The sequence below is a fragment of the Mytilus trossulus genome, chromosome 12 (assembly GCF_036588685.1).
Source record: "Mytilus trossulus isolate FHL-02 chromosome 12, PNRI_Mtr1.1.1.hap1, whole genome shotgun sequence".
In the NCBI taxonomy this organism is placed as follows: domain Eukaryota; kingdom Metazoa; phylum Mollusca; class Bivalvia; order Mytilida; family Mytilidae; genus Mytilus; species Mytilus trossulus.
Window position 1 is genome coordinate 34,471,742 of NC_086384.1, and position 18,247 is coordinate 34,489,988.

The 18,247-nt window shown below is 31.7% G+C and overlaps 1 protein-coding gene across 1 annotated transcript in view; it reads right to left on the reverse strand.

The window, feature by feature from the left end:
- LOC134693874 (basement membrane-specific heparan sulfate proteoglycan core protein-like) overlaps positions 1-18,247 on the reverse strand; it is a 172,506-nt gene that overhangs the window by 145,262 nt on the left and 8,997 nt on the right. The window contains exon 2 of the mRNA XM_063554809.1: positions 12,232-12,379. Coding sequence (XP_063410879.1) covers positions 12,232-12,379 — 148 coding nt within the window. The remainder of the gene's footprint in view (positions 1-12,231; positions 12,380-18,247) is intronic.

The window sequence follows — 18,247 nt, forward strand, 5'->3', positions numbered from 1 at the left end:
ATATCAATCTTTCTTTATACAATTGACATTGATTACAGACATCCATAAAGCTATTTAGAACTGGCAAAATGTTATATTATACAATAAAACCAGATCATCTTATATGATACAGCAGAAAAAATAACCTGCTTGGAATTCTTCGTCTGATTATGACACATGTTTTGGCATTACAGTCTTCCTTAATTATTTCCCTGAATATTCGCCAAAGCTTGAAACTGTTACTGGTAGTTATATACACTACAAATACTTGCAAGGGACAAAATTAACTATTTTCTGCTGTTCAATTATTGAGATTATGTATGATTTCATGGTAAAATAAATCATTTTGCCAGATCTAAATATCTTAATGGTTTTGCCATTGAAAACCTCTTGGTTTCTGCTTATAGTCACTTTTGCATACATGTCGAAAATTTCCATTAATACTTTTAAAAATAAGTAGTTAACTTATTCTTTTTTTTTATTTAAAAAACCTGAGCTCAGACACAAAGTGAGCCTTGAAATTCGTGTTCTTCAGTTTCCATTTATAGGAGCAGAAAACAGACATACATCAATAAGGCTGTTTAACAACCCAAAGACTTCAGAGAAGTATTAAAGTGTGTCAGGGGGCCAAGTCCCTAGTCCCCCTCTTTTTTTTATCCTAGGTCCACATCTAGAATTAGTACATGAAAGTTAAAACTATCAAAAATTACTCAAGAAACATAGATATGAAAAAAAAGAACCAGATGGGTGATTTTTATACAAGAACCTGACTAAATAGCTCATATAAAATTGTAATTAAAGTAACATGTGGCAGCATTTCTGCTTTACATACAGCTTGTATATGTAAATCCATTTCAACTGATATTTTATAGTGTGTCTTTCTATATTGTCATGTTACACTATTGTTATAGGAAAGGGTGAAGGTTGGTACCTATTAAAATGTTTAAATCCTCTGCATTTGTTTGCACCTTTCCTAGGTCAGGAACCTGTGATGTTCAGTTAAAGTTGTTTGTTGATGTGATATCAATTTTTCTCATTTCTCATGTTTTATAAAGATTAGACTGTTGGTTTTCCTGTTTGAATGGTTTTACAGTAGTCATTTGTTTAGGCCTTTTAAAGCTTGCTGTTTGTTGTGTACCAAGGCTACATGTTGAATGTGTTACTTTGACCTCCTAAGTACCGCTTGACCCAAATAGATGGTAAATTTCATACTAAATTTTTTATTGTTTTGAATCAAAAACTGTTTTGTATATATAATATTGCTAACAATGATTTTTTTGGCTAACAATAATTCTTATTCCAGAAATTTTAAACCATTAATTTATTGTTGGTTGAAATTAATGCCACTTTCATACCTAATGTCCTTAATTTTTGGGTCAGTTGTTATTGGTTAAAGCTAGAAACTCACAGAAAAGTGCCACCTTCTGCAGGAAAACTGACAATCCTAGTCAATTATTGATAATGGAGTCAATCCCACCTGCCATGTGCAGGGTTCCTTAAGATTAAGGATTAAATGAATTTCTGTTTACTTAAATCTCAAAAAAGAACTACCGTACTCATTCAATAGACATGATAGATAAGATTTTGAAATTAAAAAAGTTAAAGTGCAACAGCATATTTTAGGTTGCTTTTCTGTTAATCTATAACTGACTTTTGAGTTTCCCAGAGTTCTGCCTTAGCACTAAGAACTTCTGGTTTAATCATCATATATATATTTCTTTATCCATTTCGGATAAGATCAAATTCAAAACTCACAATTTTCCAGACAAATAAGTTACACTTGAATGGTTTTAGGGTGAAGTTTTCATAAGCATGCAATTTGATAATCATGAAAAAATATTCTGACAAAACAAGGTCAAGGACTAATATTATAAGTTCTATGGTTTGCTACTGACCCCATACGGATCCATAGGGGGTGAGGCCGTAGGCCGAGTTACCTATGAATTTTATTCACCCTCTATGGATCCGTAGGGGGTCAGTAGTTAACCGTATAACGGATTTATCGGATGCTGGACTTTTTCTGCGGTGTTTTGTTGAAAAATAAACAATGAAACACAACAACATGAATAGATGACGGCGCCATTAACGCGTCACGAACCCCATATGAAACTTACTAACCCCATACGGTCTCATAGGGGGTCACCATGTGACGGCGTTTAACCAATCACAACGTGATAATTCATCTGGGGTCAGATAAATTTTATTGTAATATTTAACCAAACATATTTTACAATATAACTCTAGTGGATTTTTCATAGATTCACAAAAAGGTAGTTTAAAGCTTGTTCAGTGATTCAAGGTAATGATTATTCATGTTAGTTTTATTTAAGTTTGCTAAATTTTATGTCAATGTTTATAACTGGAAATCTCAGCTACTATGGCTACATCTATTTTCGTGGGAAGAAAACAAACTTTTTCAACAATATTTGATTTTGTGGTTTTGCCAATCGGGCATACACTGCATGACTATAGAAAATTTGTAGTTCATTAAACATTTGTATTCATGGTTCACCTGTACCCACAAAAACAACGAAAATTGGTATCCAACAAAGAATAATAAATTAAAAATAAATTTATTCCAAAATTTTTAAGCTAGTGCATTATAAGCTTGACATTTTGTTTTGACACCTGGCTATTGTTGCAGCAGACATTTTGTATTGACACCTGGCTATTGTTGCAGACAGCATGTTTGTAATATTGTCTTTTTTGTTTTTTATGTTGTTAGTTTGCTGTCTCTTTGATATACAATGTATTCCAAAAACTCCTTTCATCAGACTTCAGCTATCAGACTTCCAAAAAGGGGCAATTATCACCAAGAACAACAACTTTTCAGAGGCTGATTTAGGGGGGAGGCAGGAGGCTTGGGTCCCCCCTTTATGGGAAAAAATTTGGTTGCTTATATAGGGAATCACTGAAGCTTGACTGGAGCGGGCCCCCTCTTAGGTCAGTCAGTGGGCCCCCACTTATGAAAAATCCTGGATCCGCCACTGCTTTTTTATTGGCCTTTGTAGATTCCAGCATTAAATGGGTGTGTTTTTATAGAGGAAATGTGTGTCTGGCATACACAATTTCCAGCCTCCATTACTCCTACTCATATTTTCAATTATTTTAACTCTCAAATATTTACAACTTGTTCCTACTCTTGTTTTCAAATATTCCTCCTCTAATTCTATTATTTTCAAATATTTAATTTTCTTTAAAGTGACTTATAAGTGTCATTAATATATCTTTTTTGTTCAAAATGATCTTCAAATGTTTATAATTTTCTTCAGTATAGACAAAAATTACCACATCCCACCTTAATTTACTAAGTTTTTCAAGTTTTTCGCATGTAAACATGAAAACGTCTGGCAATTTAACTGATGCACCAAAGCTGAGAAGGTCAACATCCGATGTTATTACATTAGTAAAGAATGTTAACGATTCAAACAGACCTTTTTCTTTTATGTAATTGGTAACTTGTAATATCCATCTCTTTTATGTAATTGGTACCTTAACAATTAATGGTAATATCAAACGATTTTTCATAAACGAGGAACAGATATAAGATCATAAAAAATAAATACTTTCCAATAGATAATTACGATCTATAAAAAAAGTCTATGAAATTCTTCTCAGATCTCTCTGGAATTTCCAACCACAAATTAATTCAACATAAGAAAATGAATCAGTGTATAGATGCTTGTACCTAGAAGTCTTTAGTAGACCCACCAGCCAAAGCTTGTAAAATTCTATTAGGTCTATAAGAATTTGTACTACGCGCAGTCCAAATTAGATTCAATATAAAGATTCCCAAAAAATGTGCTGCAAAACTTGATTGTGAAGACTGACCCATGGCGCTTTAAGCACACCTAAACTCGTCATGTGTTTTTAGTTTTCTTTACTTTTTTGTGTTTGGTTGGGTTGATGTCTTTTTCCCTTGACCACACTATTACAGTTTCGCAAGGCTGTGATTTTGTGAATTTCACTTTTAAAAATCAGATGAAAAATCCAGGTGTTTCGTTTAGTAATTAATCTCTAATTTTCCAGAAATCTGGCAATTCTATTTTAATTTATTTTAGACCACATGTGCATAGTGCAGTGATACAGAAACAGAGAATCTATGAACCGTACACTATATAACTTAATAAAATTGACACATGCAGTTTTCATTTTGGCTCAAATTTATTTTGCTTGCCAATCCTTGTGACTGAGATACTTTGCATTTATTTAAGCTAATGTTTTTCATTTCACAATCTATAAGAACACACCCGGCAAATCGCGGGCATTTAGAACTTGGTTGAAAGTATGTAAACTTTTGTAAAATGTATTTTTGAAAAATATTTTCTGGAGAATTTCAGAAAAGGTATCAAAACAGCAGAAGCGGATTAAGATTAAAATGGTTGATTACATATGGAATCATTGAAGCTTATCTTGAGCAAGCCCCCTCTTAGGCAGTGGGTCCCACATATGAAAATTCTGAATCTGCCACTGACAATTATTTTAATCCCTCCTTCTTTTTTCTATCAAATTCCATAATTTTCTCGTTTTTCTATACTATATGAACATACATATATTATAAATAAAGCGTACCGTATTTGCTATCAAGGATTTGTATAGTACTAAACAAATCCTTGTTGCTATTAACAATCGATTCCCATTTGATTCTCCCCTGCGATCATCTAGAGACTCTCTATATATTATTACATACATGTATTATAGGTAAAATCATAGTAATACATGAAGAATAACCCGAAAAATAATTGTCCTATCCTAGAATTTTTAATATGAAAATAATGTTTATAAAGTTAAAGACCACAAGTCTTTCATGACTTATAAGTCAGCCCGATGAGGGAATAATACCCTGACGCCTTTTTTTTCCCGTTTTTCTCCCAAAATTACCCAAACTGTATAATAATAAGAATGGATTTGGAAGGAAGAGAAGTAACACATAAAATGAGGTCTTCTCGTTTAATAGTATAGATTTGCTGTATAAAGATAAGAAGATGTGAGGCAACTCTCCACAACAGATTAAATGACATAGAAGTTTGCAACTATAGGTCATCATATGGCCTTTAACAAAGAGCAAAACCAATACCACATAAAATAGCCCCACATGACAATAATAATAAATATAACAAACAAGATTTTTTTTTTTTTTTTAAAGTCAATGATGTATTCATATTTTTCCCTAACTTCAATAGAATAACTAGATGTGTCAAAGCGACGCAATAGGAATGGCCCCTTCTCAAAAAGTTGAAAAATCTGCAATTTCAATAACACATGTGGACCCAAACAATGATGGTAGTCTCACATCAAAAATCAGCTCAAAATCTGGAGGCATATAGAAAAAAAAGTCTGTAATCTGTGATTTTTTTACAATTTTCAAAGTTGTAAACCCTTAATTTTGGCAAAAATTACAGAAGCGGAACAAAACTTAAACTTGATCTGTAACTCACATACCAAAAATCAGCCCAATATCTGAAAGCGTTTAGAAAAAAAGTCTGTTTAACTGTGATTTTCCACAATTTATCAAAGTCCAAAGCTTGTAATTTCCACAAAAATTTGCATAGTGATAAAACTTAAACTTGATCTGTAACTCATCATTGTTAACTCACATTCCAAAAATCAGCCTAATATCTAAAGGCGTTTAGAAAAAAAGGGCCATAAAAAGTATTTTCAAAAACTCGAATAAAAACAAAATGCTTTTTATTGAAGTCGATTTAAACAATGGTATACTAAAAAAGATGACTCACCCCCTTTTCTCGAGAAAAAAATATAGTTGTTATCTTACTGTACATTGATCAAACTTTTTTGAGGGCACTTTAAACCCTTGCAGAAATAAATCCTGACATTTTTTTTAATCAGGATATCTCAAGATTGCCCTGTGATTTTTCTCAAGATAATCCTGAGATATCCTGGGGATATCTTGTGATATCCTGCACCATTTTCGCAAGGGTAATTTGACTCCCATCAAATTGCACTTTATGTACTTAATGTAATCAAATGTAGGAAAAAAAGTCACAGGAATGAAAGTCACAGGTCCATTTACCTTATCATCACTTGAAATATGCAATTGAAATAGAAAGTTACATAAAAACAAATAGTTTAGTGAAACAGTTGCTTTGACACGCAATATGACATTTTGGTGGCAGTTATAACATTTCCATTTGTGAATTCATAATAACCAATTTCACAGTCATTTATTTTGACATATTTCATTTCTGGAAGACTGCAACTGATTTCACAAAGGTTTCAAAAGTTTAAAAGTTTAACTGCAATTTGATCAAGTATTCATACATATACTTAAGTAATTTCCTTAGAACCATATTGTGAAAATAATGTGGCAGAATTTGGCACTCAACTTGAAACATGTAGCATAAATGTTTCAATTTCCATGATTTTTGTTACTTTAAGCATTAGCTTTTATGAAGAAAAAAACAAGTATGTGCACTTTACTCAGAAAGAATTTTAAGTTTGGCTCTGAAACAAAATCCATTAATTAGCATCTTCCAAACAATAATGACTCCTCTACGAACAAAAGTACACAGTAGACTTCTATAAGTGTATAACTGAACCCCTTACACAAAAGGTCAAGGTCAGAGGTATAGAAGTGCCTTCCATCTTATTTAGAAACATACGCAGCTGTGTTACTTCTTCAAAAGTGTGTATTCATTAATATTTGTTGGATACCAATTTTTGTGAATTTCGTGGGAACAAGGGAACCAAGAATCTATATATTCACCAAATACAAAATTTCAATAGGAATTTATGCAAACTTTTCTCAAACAATGAATTTAAATATCCACGAATATGCAAGATTTCCGCAATCCACGAAAATTGGTACCCACGAAAATAAATGAATCCACAGTACCCAAAAGTACTTATTTCTACTTCTAATGTGTATTCATTAATATTTGTTGGATACCAATTTTTGTGGATTTCGTGGGAACAGGGGAACCAAGAATCTATATATTCACCAAATACAAAATTTCAATAGGAATTTATGCAAACTTTTCTCAAACAATGAATTTAAATATCCACGAATATGCAAGATTTCCGCAATCCACGAAAATTGGTACCCACGAAAATAAATGAATCCACAGTACCCAAAAGTACTTATTTCTACTTCTAATGATAAAATCCATCATCTCTACAAATTACTAAATACAATAGAAACTTAAGGTCAAGTTATACTAAATATGCTGATGTCACAGAAATTTCAGATTAGAATTTAATTTTCACTGATTTTATTTGCTATCTAAACAATTTTCTGTATTTTGAAAGAATTCAATCAGTAAAGAGATAAAAGCATTGTTTTTTTTTCCATTTTTTCATTGTACAAGCAAAAGTTATATGTAAAATGCTACCCAAATCAGTGACTTAGCCCAAAACAAATTCCTGTTTCTTGACCTTAACTCTCCTTATAATTAATTAATGTTTCATAATCGTTTCAAATGTTTTTCTTTTAAATATATAATTAGTCTACTATACAAAAATGAATATAAGATATCATCTTGATTTAAATGGCCACTTTCTAAAGATAACAAAATGTAAATATTATCTCTGTGTCTATATTTTGCTACTTAACCTAGACACTTAATGTCGTAGAGATCTTTTAACCTGTGTCAAAGAATGTAGATCTTTTAAAAGATTTTATTGGCTATTTACAAGCCAGATTTTTTTTTTAAATTTTTGTCCAATGTGAAACACTGTCCTTTATTTAATTAACTTGAAACATTCATAAATCGGGCATGCAATAAAACCAAAAAATAAAACAATAGCAAAAGGTCACCAACAGGTCTTCAATGTAGCGAGAAATTCCCTCACCCGGGGGCGTCCTTTAGCTGGACCCTAAACAAATAACCTATTTGCAGTAACCATATATATAATACAGTTTACATTAATTAACAATCCTATGTATAACAATCAATAACTATGTACAGCTTTTTTTTTCTGAGTCATGCTTTTTTAGAGCCCCACCTATTGATAAAATTATTACTATCAAAAGCCATAAAAGGTGTACACCTATATACATGTATATATTTATTCTTCATAAAGATCAAACACTACAAGTCCACCAAATTTGTTTGTTTCGAAATTTATCTCTTACTAGAGGTCATTCATTTAAAAACATATCAACCATATCATAAACTGATTTGACCTAGGCTCATAGCCCTCTTCATCCCTTGATAAAACATTAAACTGATTCAACCTATGCTCAAAGCCCCTTTTCATCACTTGATAAAACATTAAACTGATTTGACCTAAGCTCAAAGCCCCTTTTCATCACTTGATAAAACATAAAACTCATTTGACCTTAATGCTCAAAGCCCCTTTTCATCACTTGATATAACATGAAACTGATTCTACCTATGCTCAAAGCTCCTTTTCATCACTTGATAAAACATAAAACTGATTTGACCTATGCTCAAAGCCCCTTTTAATCACTTGATATAACATGAAACTGATTCTACCTATGCTCAAAGCCCCTTTTCATCACTTGATTAACATCAAACTGATTCTACCTATGCTCAAAGCGCCTTTAAATCACTTGATATAACATAAAACTGATTCTACCTATGCTCAAAGCCCCTTTTAATCACTTGATAAAACATGAAACTGATTCTACCTTTGCTCAAAGCCCTTTTTCATAACTTGATAAAGCATAAAACTGATTTGACCTATGCTCAAAGCCCCTTTTCCTCTCTTTTGTTACTTAAGTTCATGCCAAACCCCCATTTCATCTCCTAATAAAAACTTTACAAATCACCCATTCAACAATCTATAACATCTTTGTCCCATCAGATTCAGATGTATTACATACAAAATGAATGTGATGTTTACACTAACATGACAGGGTGTTAATGAAAAAGAGTTGAAAAATGTTTATGTACTTTACATGAATATACCAGATCAGAGAAACCATTTGTTCCTTATGAAATAAACGGTACAGAATAATTGTTCCAGGAACAAATATTTGATGGAATGTCTAAAACAAACATTGACAAAGTGTTCAGAGGCAGAACAAACATAGACTGACATCCTAATATCTACATCATAGATAAGTTGTCTCATTGGAAATCATACCACATCTTCTTATTTCATATTATTATTAGGATCAGATATAACCAAATTAGCACAAGGATATAGCTATATACAAATTAAAGAAGATGTGGTATGAATTCCAATGAGAAAGCTCTCCACAAGAGACCACATGACACAGAAATTAACGCTAGAGGTCCCCGTACAGCCTTCAACAATGAGCAAAACACATGCAGCATAGTCAACTATAAAAGGCTCTGATATGAAAAAAAAATACGAACATTTTTAAAGCAGTCAAGTAATTCTTATGAAAACTCATATATTAAAAATTCTACAATGATGTTAGTAAAACAAAACAGACATAGCTTTTTTCAATTTAAACTGAAACAGCCTCTAGACTTCTCAATTTAGCATGTACAAAAATTAAACAGTAACTGTATACAAAAATTGACAACTATTTTTACATTTGCCAACAGCAAACAAGCAAAAACTTCAAATAAACACTTTTGATTTTTTGTTTACGGCTATAAATAAATCACAAATAAGATGAAGAGAAATCTGTGAAGATTCCGACCCTGAACATGTAAGTCTCACATATCATCTACAATCTTTACCTCAAGTCATGTGATCTTTACCTCAGGTCATGTAAAAATGTCAGACTCTGTCCCTTGGCTCAGTCATGTAAATAGGATAAGTTGTCTTTATTAAAAACTGTGATAGGCCAGATGCAGTTATCTGATGATTTTATTTGTAGCTAAACGATTATTAGACCGTTGGTTTTCCCTTTTGAATGGTTTTACACTAGTAATTTTGGGGCCCTTTATAGCTTGTTGTTCGGTGTGAGCCAAGGCTCCGTGTTGAAGGCTGTACTTTAACCTATAATGGTTTACTTTTTAAATTGTTATTTGGATGGAGAGTTGTCTCATTGGCACTCACACCACATCTTCCTATATCTATGTACATTTGATATTTTATAGTGTAAACTTGACCAAATTTTGTCATGTACTGCTTTTCAACAAGACCAAAGTCACCAACGTCCTAAGAAATCGTAAGCAAGCCAAAATATCCTTACAAAAAAAAATACAATTTGGAGTCCTAAGTATATTATACAGCTTTGCAAGTGTAAATTTGAACTTATTTGGTCAAATAGGTTTTCCTCTATGACCAAAGGTCTAAGAAAACTCATGTCAGCCACAAAAATCCCAAAACAAAATTTATATTATATAGTTCTAGGCCTACAAGTGTAAACTTGACCCATTTTACCATATTTGTTTTTTTCCCTGACCAAGTTTTTCAAAGGTCTAAGAAAACTCTAGCAAAACAAAATATCAACAAACTTTATATTTGTCATTTTAGTTTTTATTTCTGACCAATGTGACCTTATAAAATGTCTTAAAAAACTCAGGCATTCAATAAACCAATTAAAAGAGAATAAGTAAGGTCAAAACAATTCAAGTTTTTTTTTATATATATATTTTTGAAATATTTTTTTTATTTTTTTACTTTTTTACTAGTTTTCTTATACATTGTTTTTTTTATGCTTTGATCTTTGTATTCAATTTTAATCTGAAGTTTTTTTTTCTTTTTGTCCTGTTATTTTTTCTTTGTTTAAAAATAAGTTCAAATTTACACTTGCAAATCGTACTGAAAATATTGACAATTCTGTGTTAAGGGGGTCTGTTATTTTTTATCAAATTATTTATTTTTGTTGTTTTATAGTGGGGGTTTTTGTTGTTGCATGGGTGATAATTTTTGTTTGATTCCAGATTTGATAAATATTTAAAGAGGGCTTCACATATAAAAGAAGTAAATTGAATTATGACAATTCATTGAGATATTTTATGAGTGGGGGAGTCTCATAAAACAATAACATATATCAATTTAGTTTGACTAACAAATGTCTTCGAGACATACAATGCTCATGTAATGTGTAGGAAACATGGTTTATATATGTATCATTGCTGCATATGTTTTAAACTTTTAACACGGTCTAGGTGTGCCAGAAATGTACAAGTAACCAAATTAGGACATACGTTCAGATATTTGAAGTGTATACTGTATAACCCAGTAGCGGATCCAGAAATTTTCATAAGTGGGGGCCCTGCACTGACTGACTAAGAGGGGGCCCGCTCAAGTCACGCTTCAGTGATTCCCTATATAAGCAACCAAAGTTTTTTCCAAAAAGGGGGGGGGCGGGACCCCTGCCCTCCCCCCCCTAAATCTGCCTCTGTAACCCTACTAATCAATCAACACTTTTCATAAAAAGGCCCAAGAACACAGTTAATTAATTTGTATAGTGTATTTTTTTTAGACAATAAATTCAAATTAAAAAAATCACACCATCTCTATCTCAAAAAGATTTTTATAGTGTAGTTTACTACTAGTGGGATAAATAATATAAAAATTATAGAAACTTCTACCTGCTATAACTGAAAATATTGACAACTCTGTGTTAAGGGGGTCGAAAATTTAGTTGACAGCTTCCTATAAGTAATCAAATTACCTATTTGAACTGGACCAAATATAATACATGTAATATAAAAGATTCAGCACCCTAATTTTTTAACATGTAATTTGATCCACCTTCTTAATATTTCATGCATTAAATATCAAGAAATAAATTGGGAAAGTGTATCAAATAAAAAATCCAAGTTATACACTGTTCCCACTAGGGACTATATTTATAAGGGAGTTGGCTTCTCAGTTTCAAAGTAATTAACTTTTCAAAACACTATAGCTAGTTTATATAGATCAAAGAGCAAAAAATATATATAGATCAAGGCGCTTGTTTTCGCATTATTTAGCAATTGAAATTTTGGCGGGAAAATATTCTCTCTTGACTTTTCATAGCTTTACCATTGACAAGTTGAAGTTCTTAAAAACTGTTAAAAAGTAATTAAAATTTTAAAAGACTTTTACAGATGGCTTAATTATCATTATACATGTAAAAGATCTACAAAAAGAAAAATGGAGGTCATAGGGCAAATTTTATCAAGCATTCAAATGGATAAAACCAGAGGATTCCGAAAATCTGACAAAAAATCTCTAACATAACAAGGTAGCTTCCTTAAGTACAATAACTGTGTCCTTGGAACTTATAGAGCTAAATATGTAATTTTAGTATTATACCTGACCTTATGTAATAATTTCATTGCATAAAATAAAAAAAGTAAACAATTTTGTCTTTCTTATCCATAAAATGATGGTGTTTACAGGAAATGTATTTACCTCTATAACTGACTTTTTCGTCAGTGTCACCACTGCCCTCTGGTGTTGATCCTGATTCATCATTTAAAAAATCTTCATCGTCTGTTACAGAACGTTTTTCTACTTTATGTAATGATAATTCGTCATCTAAAAATTCAAAATCTTTTTCCTGAAAAACATAAAATTAAGTTATAATACTATTAAAATGATATTAGGATAAGTAAACCTGAACCACATCCCTGCAGCTTAAAAAATGGCATACATTATGTAACTTTTACAATGAAATTCATCATTTTGTACATGAATACTTATATTTAAAGTATAGAAGAAAAAAAATTGTACATAAATTAGGCCTTTAGTTTTCCTTGTATGAAATGTTTTACATTTGTCATGTCGAAGCCTGACTATGTGGTATGGGCTTTGCTCATTGTTGAAGACTTTTTTTAATATATATTTTTGGAATATTCTGGGTTTTTTTATAGTTAATTTCTGTCTCATTTGGTCTCTTGTGGATAGTTGTCTCATTGGCAATCATACAACATCTTCTTTTTTATATAATATTCATATAAATGTATGTATGTTTGTTTGTTTGTCTGCTAGCTTAGATATATATCATCACTACCAGTTTTTATTGTTGTAGGAAGATGAAATACCTGGAGAGAGAACAATGACCTTCGGCTGGAAACCTGGCAAGCCTTTTCAAATTAGATTGGAGTCGAACCCTCCTCTCATTAATAAGACTGGTTCAAACGCACACCAGAGCTGACACTTTAGGTATAAAAGGGGGCCTAAAACTTTTTTTTTTTTGAAAATATTCTTTATTATGCAGAGGGCAACCCATGCTTTGCATTTTTATTTTGGAAGGGGAGGGTGCTGCAGCCTGCCACAATCCCGCCTGCATCTGCTACTGATTCTTAGTTTTTCTTTAACGGCTTTGAAAACCAATTAACTATGTCATTTGATCTTCTTGTCTAATTGGCAATCATACTACATTTACTTATTTTTAAATACTTCCCAGGTGAGGTATACATGTACCCCACTTTTCCTTTAATTCTATTTCTAACAAACTTTCTCACTATATGTTAAAGTGACACATCGGTTTACTGACCTTTTCTGCTATCAAATTTCATTGACAGCTATAAAATTAAAATCTGAATGAAATTTAAAACTCCAGGGTTTTGTCAATAAACTTTAATACATACATGTCAATGACATAAACTATACTCAGTTTCAATGTTGTTAATCTATACCTACATGGTTGACCTTCAGAAGAAATCAAATACTACATGCTACATGCTACATCTACATGAATAAACCTTATATGTATATATATTTTACATGTTCATCATGTGTTGCATTACTTATAAATTACTCAGTAAAAAAAAATATTTTAAATTGGATTTTTTAACCCTCAAGGCCAGGATTCTCATTTTTTTTTTTTTTTTTCCTCTTCTTGAAGAAAAAAGTGCATGTTTTCACTATATAATTTCTATTGCAATATACCAAATTGTGTGTCTTTTGCAAAATTCTGGTGAATCATCACAAATTCTATCTTTAAATAATCACATTTGAACCAAATACATGCAGTTCCAACAGGAATACTATTACTACAATGTTTATAATAAAAGTTTCCATTGGAACAACGTTGACACAGGTTCATAAAAAAATGTCACTTTTCTTGTATAAATTAGATGAGACACAAATAGCAGAAATTGAAAATATTGAGGAACTTTAAAATATATTCAGCAACATAGTATTGAGGAATAAAGAGGTAATTTCAAAATTTAAAATGTTCGATTCTAAAAAAATATCCCTGAAAAACACAACTGTGTTAAATAATCATATAAGGTCAGATATTTCATTTAAAGATGCCACAACCCCTAAAACTAACACAGTGTAGGTCTACACATCTTTGTGATTAAAACTTTTCAAACATAAATTTCAAAATATAATTTTGGCAATAAACCCATCATGATGAGATTAAGTCTAGACATTCACCTGTTGATTACAAATCTGCCTTCACTTTTATCTTCCCCATAAATCATTCTGAATATTAAAGCCTGATTAATCTTAATCCTATACACAGGTGACAATTATCTGTACCTTAAATCTTTTCAGGGGTACAGAAAAGTACAGATTATTGTATTTTTACAGATATATATGATTATAGATTTTGTAAAAAAATTGAGGTAAAATATAGAGGGAATTCCTTGGCTTTAAACACATCAAAGGGCAATAGTTGTGAGATGAGATGCTTCTGCTTTAAACATATCAAAGTGCAAAGGTCCTGAGATGAGATGCCTCACCTTTAAACTTATCAAAGGGCAATAGTCCTGTGATGAGATGCCTCAGCTTTAAACTTATCAAAGTGCAAAGGTCCTGTGATGAGATGCCTCAGCTTTAAACTTATCAAAGGGCAATAGTCCTGAGATGAGATGCTTCTGCTTTAAACTTATCAAAGGGCAATAGTCCCGAGATGAGATGCTTCTGCTTTAAACTTATCAAAGGGCAATAGTCCTCAGATGAGATGCTTCTGCTTTAAACTTATCAAAGGGCAATAGTCCTCAGATGAGATGCTTCTGCTTTAAACTTATCAAAGGGCAATAGTCCTCAGATGAGATGCTTCTGCTTTAAACATATCAAAGGGCATTAGTCCTGAGATGAGATGCCTCAGCTTTAAACTTATCAAAGGGCAATAGTCCTCAGATGAGATGCTTCCGCTTTAAACTTATCAAAGGGCAATAGTCCTGATATGAGATGCTTCTGCTTTAAACTTATCAAAGGGCAATAGTCCTGAGATGAGATGCTTCTGCTTTAAACTTATCAAAGGGCAATAGTCCTCAGATGAGATGCTTCTGCTTTAAACTTATCAAAGGGCAATAGTCCTCAGATGAGATGCTTCTGCTTTAAACTTATCAAAGGGTAATAGTCCTCAGATGAGATGCTTCTGCTTTAAACATATCAAAGGGCAATAGTCCTGAGATGAGATGCATCAGCTTTAAACTTATCAAAGGGCAATAGTCCTGAGATGAGATGCTTCTGCTTTAAACTTATCAAAGTGCAAAGGTCCTTAAATGAGATGCCTTAGCTTTAAACTGATCAAAGGGCAATAGTCCTGAGATGAGATGATTCTGCTTTAAACTTATCAAAGGGCAATAGTCCTGAGATGAGATGCTTCTGCTTTAAACTTATCAAAGGTCAATACTCCTGAGATGAGATGCTTCTGCTTTAAGCACATTAATTAAAGGGCAATACATGTAGTCCTGAGATAAGATTAGTAACATGCTTCTGCTTTCAACATATCAAAGGGCAATAGTCCTGAGATGAGATGCTTCTGCTTTAAACACATCAAAGACAATTGCTCCCTAATTTTTTTAACTAAACATCTTGTTGAAAGTAATTATCTTATAGAAGGTAAAGATTATCAAGTCTTCACAAATTTGTATGATTTTGAATACAAAAGAAATTTTTCTGCTTTAAACTCTTCAAAGGGCAGCAGATCTGAAATGAGAATAACTCAGATGCTTCTGCTTTCAACACATCAATGAAAACTATATAGCTCTGAGATGAGGTTCTTTAACAACATCAATAAAATTAGGATAAGATGCTTCTGGATTAAACAAATCAATGGACAATGAGATATGATGACTTTGCTAAAACACATCAAAGTACAATAGTATTGAGATAAGATACTTTTGTTAAAACACATCAAAGTGCAATAGTATTGAGATAAGATACTTTTGTTAAAACACATCAAAGTGTAATATTATTGAGATGAGATACCTTTGTTAAAACACATCAAAGTGCAATAGTATTGAGATAAGATACTTTTGTTAAAACACATCAAAGTGCAATAGTATTGAGATAAGATATTTTTGTTAAAACACATCAAAGTGTAATATTATTGAGATGAGAAGCCTTTGTTAAAACACATCAAAGTGCAATAGTATTGAGATGAGATACCTTTGTTAAAGCACATCAAAGTACAATAGTATTGAGATGAGATACCTTTGTTAAAACACATCAAAGTGCAATAGTATTGAGATAAGATACTTTTGTTAAAACACATCAAAGTGTAATATTATTGAGATGAGAAGCCTTTGTTAAAACACATCAAAGTGCAATAATATTGAGATGAGATACCTTTGTTAAAACACATCAAAGTGCAATAGTATTGAGATGAGATACCTTTGTTAAAAACATCAAAGTACAATAGTATTGAGATGAGATACTTTTGTTAAAACACATCAAAGTGCAATAGTATTGAGATAAGATACTTTTGTTAAAACACATCAAAGTGTAATATTATTGAGATGAGATACCTTTGTTAAAACACATCAAAGTGCAATAGTATTGAGATAAGATACTTTTGTTAAAACACATCAAAGTGCAATAGTATTGAGATAAGATATTTTTGTTAAAACACATCAAAGTGTAATATTATTGAGATGAGAAGCCTTTGTTAAAACACATCAAAGTGCAATAGTATTGAGATGAGATACCTTTGTTAAAGCACATCAAAGTACAATAGTATTGAGATGAGATACCTTTGTTAAAACACATCAAAGTGCAATAGTATTGAGATAAGATACTTTTGTTAAAACACATCAAAGTGTAATATTATTGAGATGAGAAGCCTTTGTTAAAACACATCAAAGTGCAATAATATTGAGATGAGATACCTTTGTTAAAACACATCAAAGTGCAATAGTATTGAGATGAGATACCTTTGTTAAAAACATCAAAGTGCAAAAGTATTGAGATGATATACCTTTGTTAAAACACATCAAAGTGCAATAGTATTGAGATGAGAAGCCTTTGTTAAAACACATCAAAGTGCAATAGTATTGAGATGAGATACCTTTATTAAAAACATCAAAGTGCAAAAGTATTGAGATGATATATCTTTGTTAAAACACATCAAAGTGCAATAGTATTGTGATGAGATGCCTTGGCTTTAAACACATCAAAGTCATAATACTTTCCAGTAAAATTGTCTCACTCTAAGTCTCAAAAATCAACCAATGAACATACTGAAATTGTTTTTTCCAGCACACTGTCAGCACTATTGCCCATTTAGGAAGCCAGGGTCACTGGAGAGAACCAGGGCACAACTTTGGAAGGCAAACTGACAAGCTTTAAAGTCAATTAAAATTGGACTTGAGCGCATCAGCAATGTGCTGGGTTTGATCCCACCCTAGACTTGCTACAATTCCCTTTCTAATATTTTTCTCTTACTAATTTATATGTTTACTGATAAGTGCCTTCCTCCTGCAGATGTCAGTATAATTGTAATCTCCTAGTTATAGCAGTAAAATTATTAAAGGGGCAAAATTGAAAAAATAATAATAATTAGGAAGGTACATGTAGCAAGTCTAATCCCACCCCAGTAGTGGCTTGCAAGTGATATATTAGTTGAGACAAGTTGGCCCCTGAGGCCCCTAGAAATATTTACCAAAAATAAGGAAAACTAACAATGATTTATTGACAACATGCAGTGAGGTATTATACTTGATGGCTTTTTGTTAAAGAAACTGTTCATGAGTCATATTTAAACCGAATATTAATAATTCTGTCAAACTGTCCTTTTTCTTTGCTCAATGTAGATTTTTAATTTTAAAACTGAATAGAAACACATTTATGCCACTATTAATTAACCAACTTTTTCATATACATTACATGTAATTGTAGAGTACATATACAAAGCCCTTTTATTCAGGTTACAGTCTACAGTAAACCATAACATGTATAATATACATCTACATGTATCATTAGCGACACAATCCCATTATCAGATCGTATGTCGAATGTCTAACAAATCATTTCACTGATTTTATTCATTAACAACCAGTTTAAAAATACCATTGGTAAGTTTAGATCAGAAACTTAAATTCTTATAGTTATTATTAGAGGTCGGTCATTTACAAACGTATCAACCGTATCGTATACGTTGACGTATCCGCATCCGCAGATATATCGAAAAATATTATGTGATCCCGAGCTATTTATAAGATCATGCTTCATATAAAAAAAATCT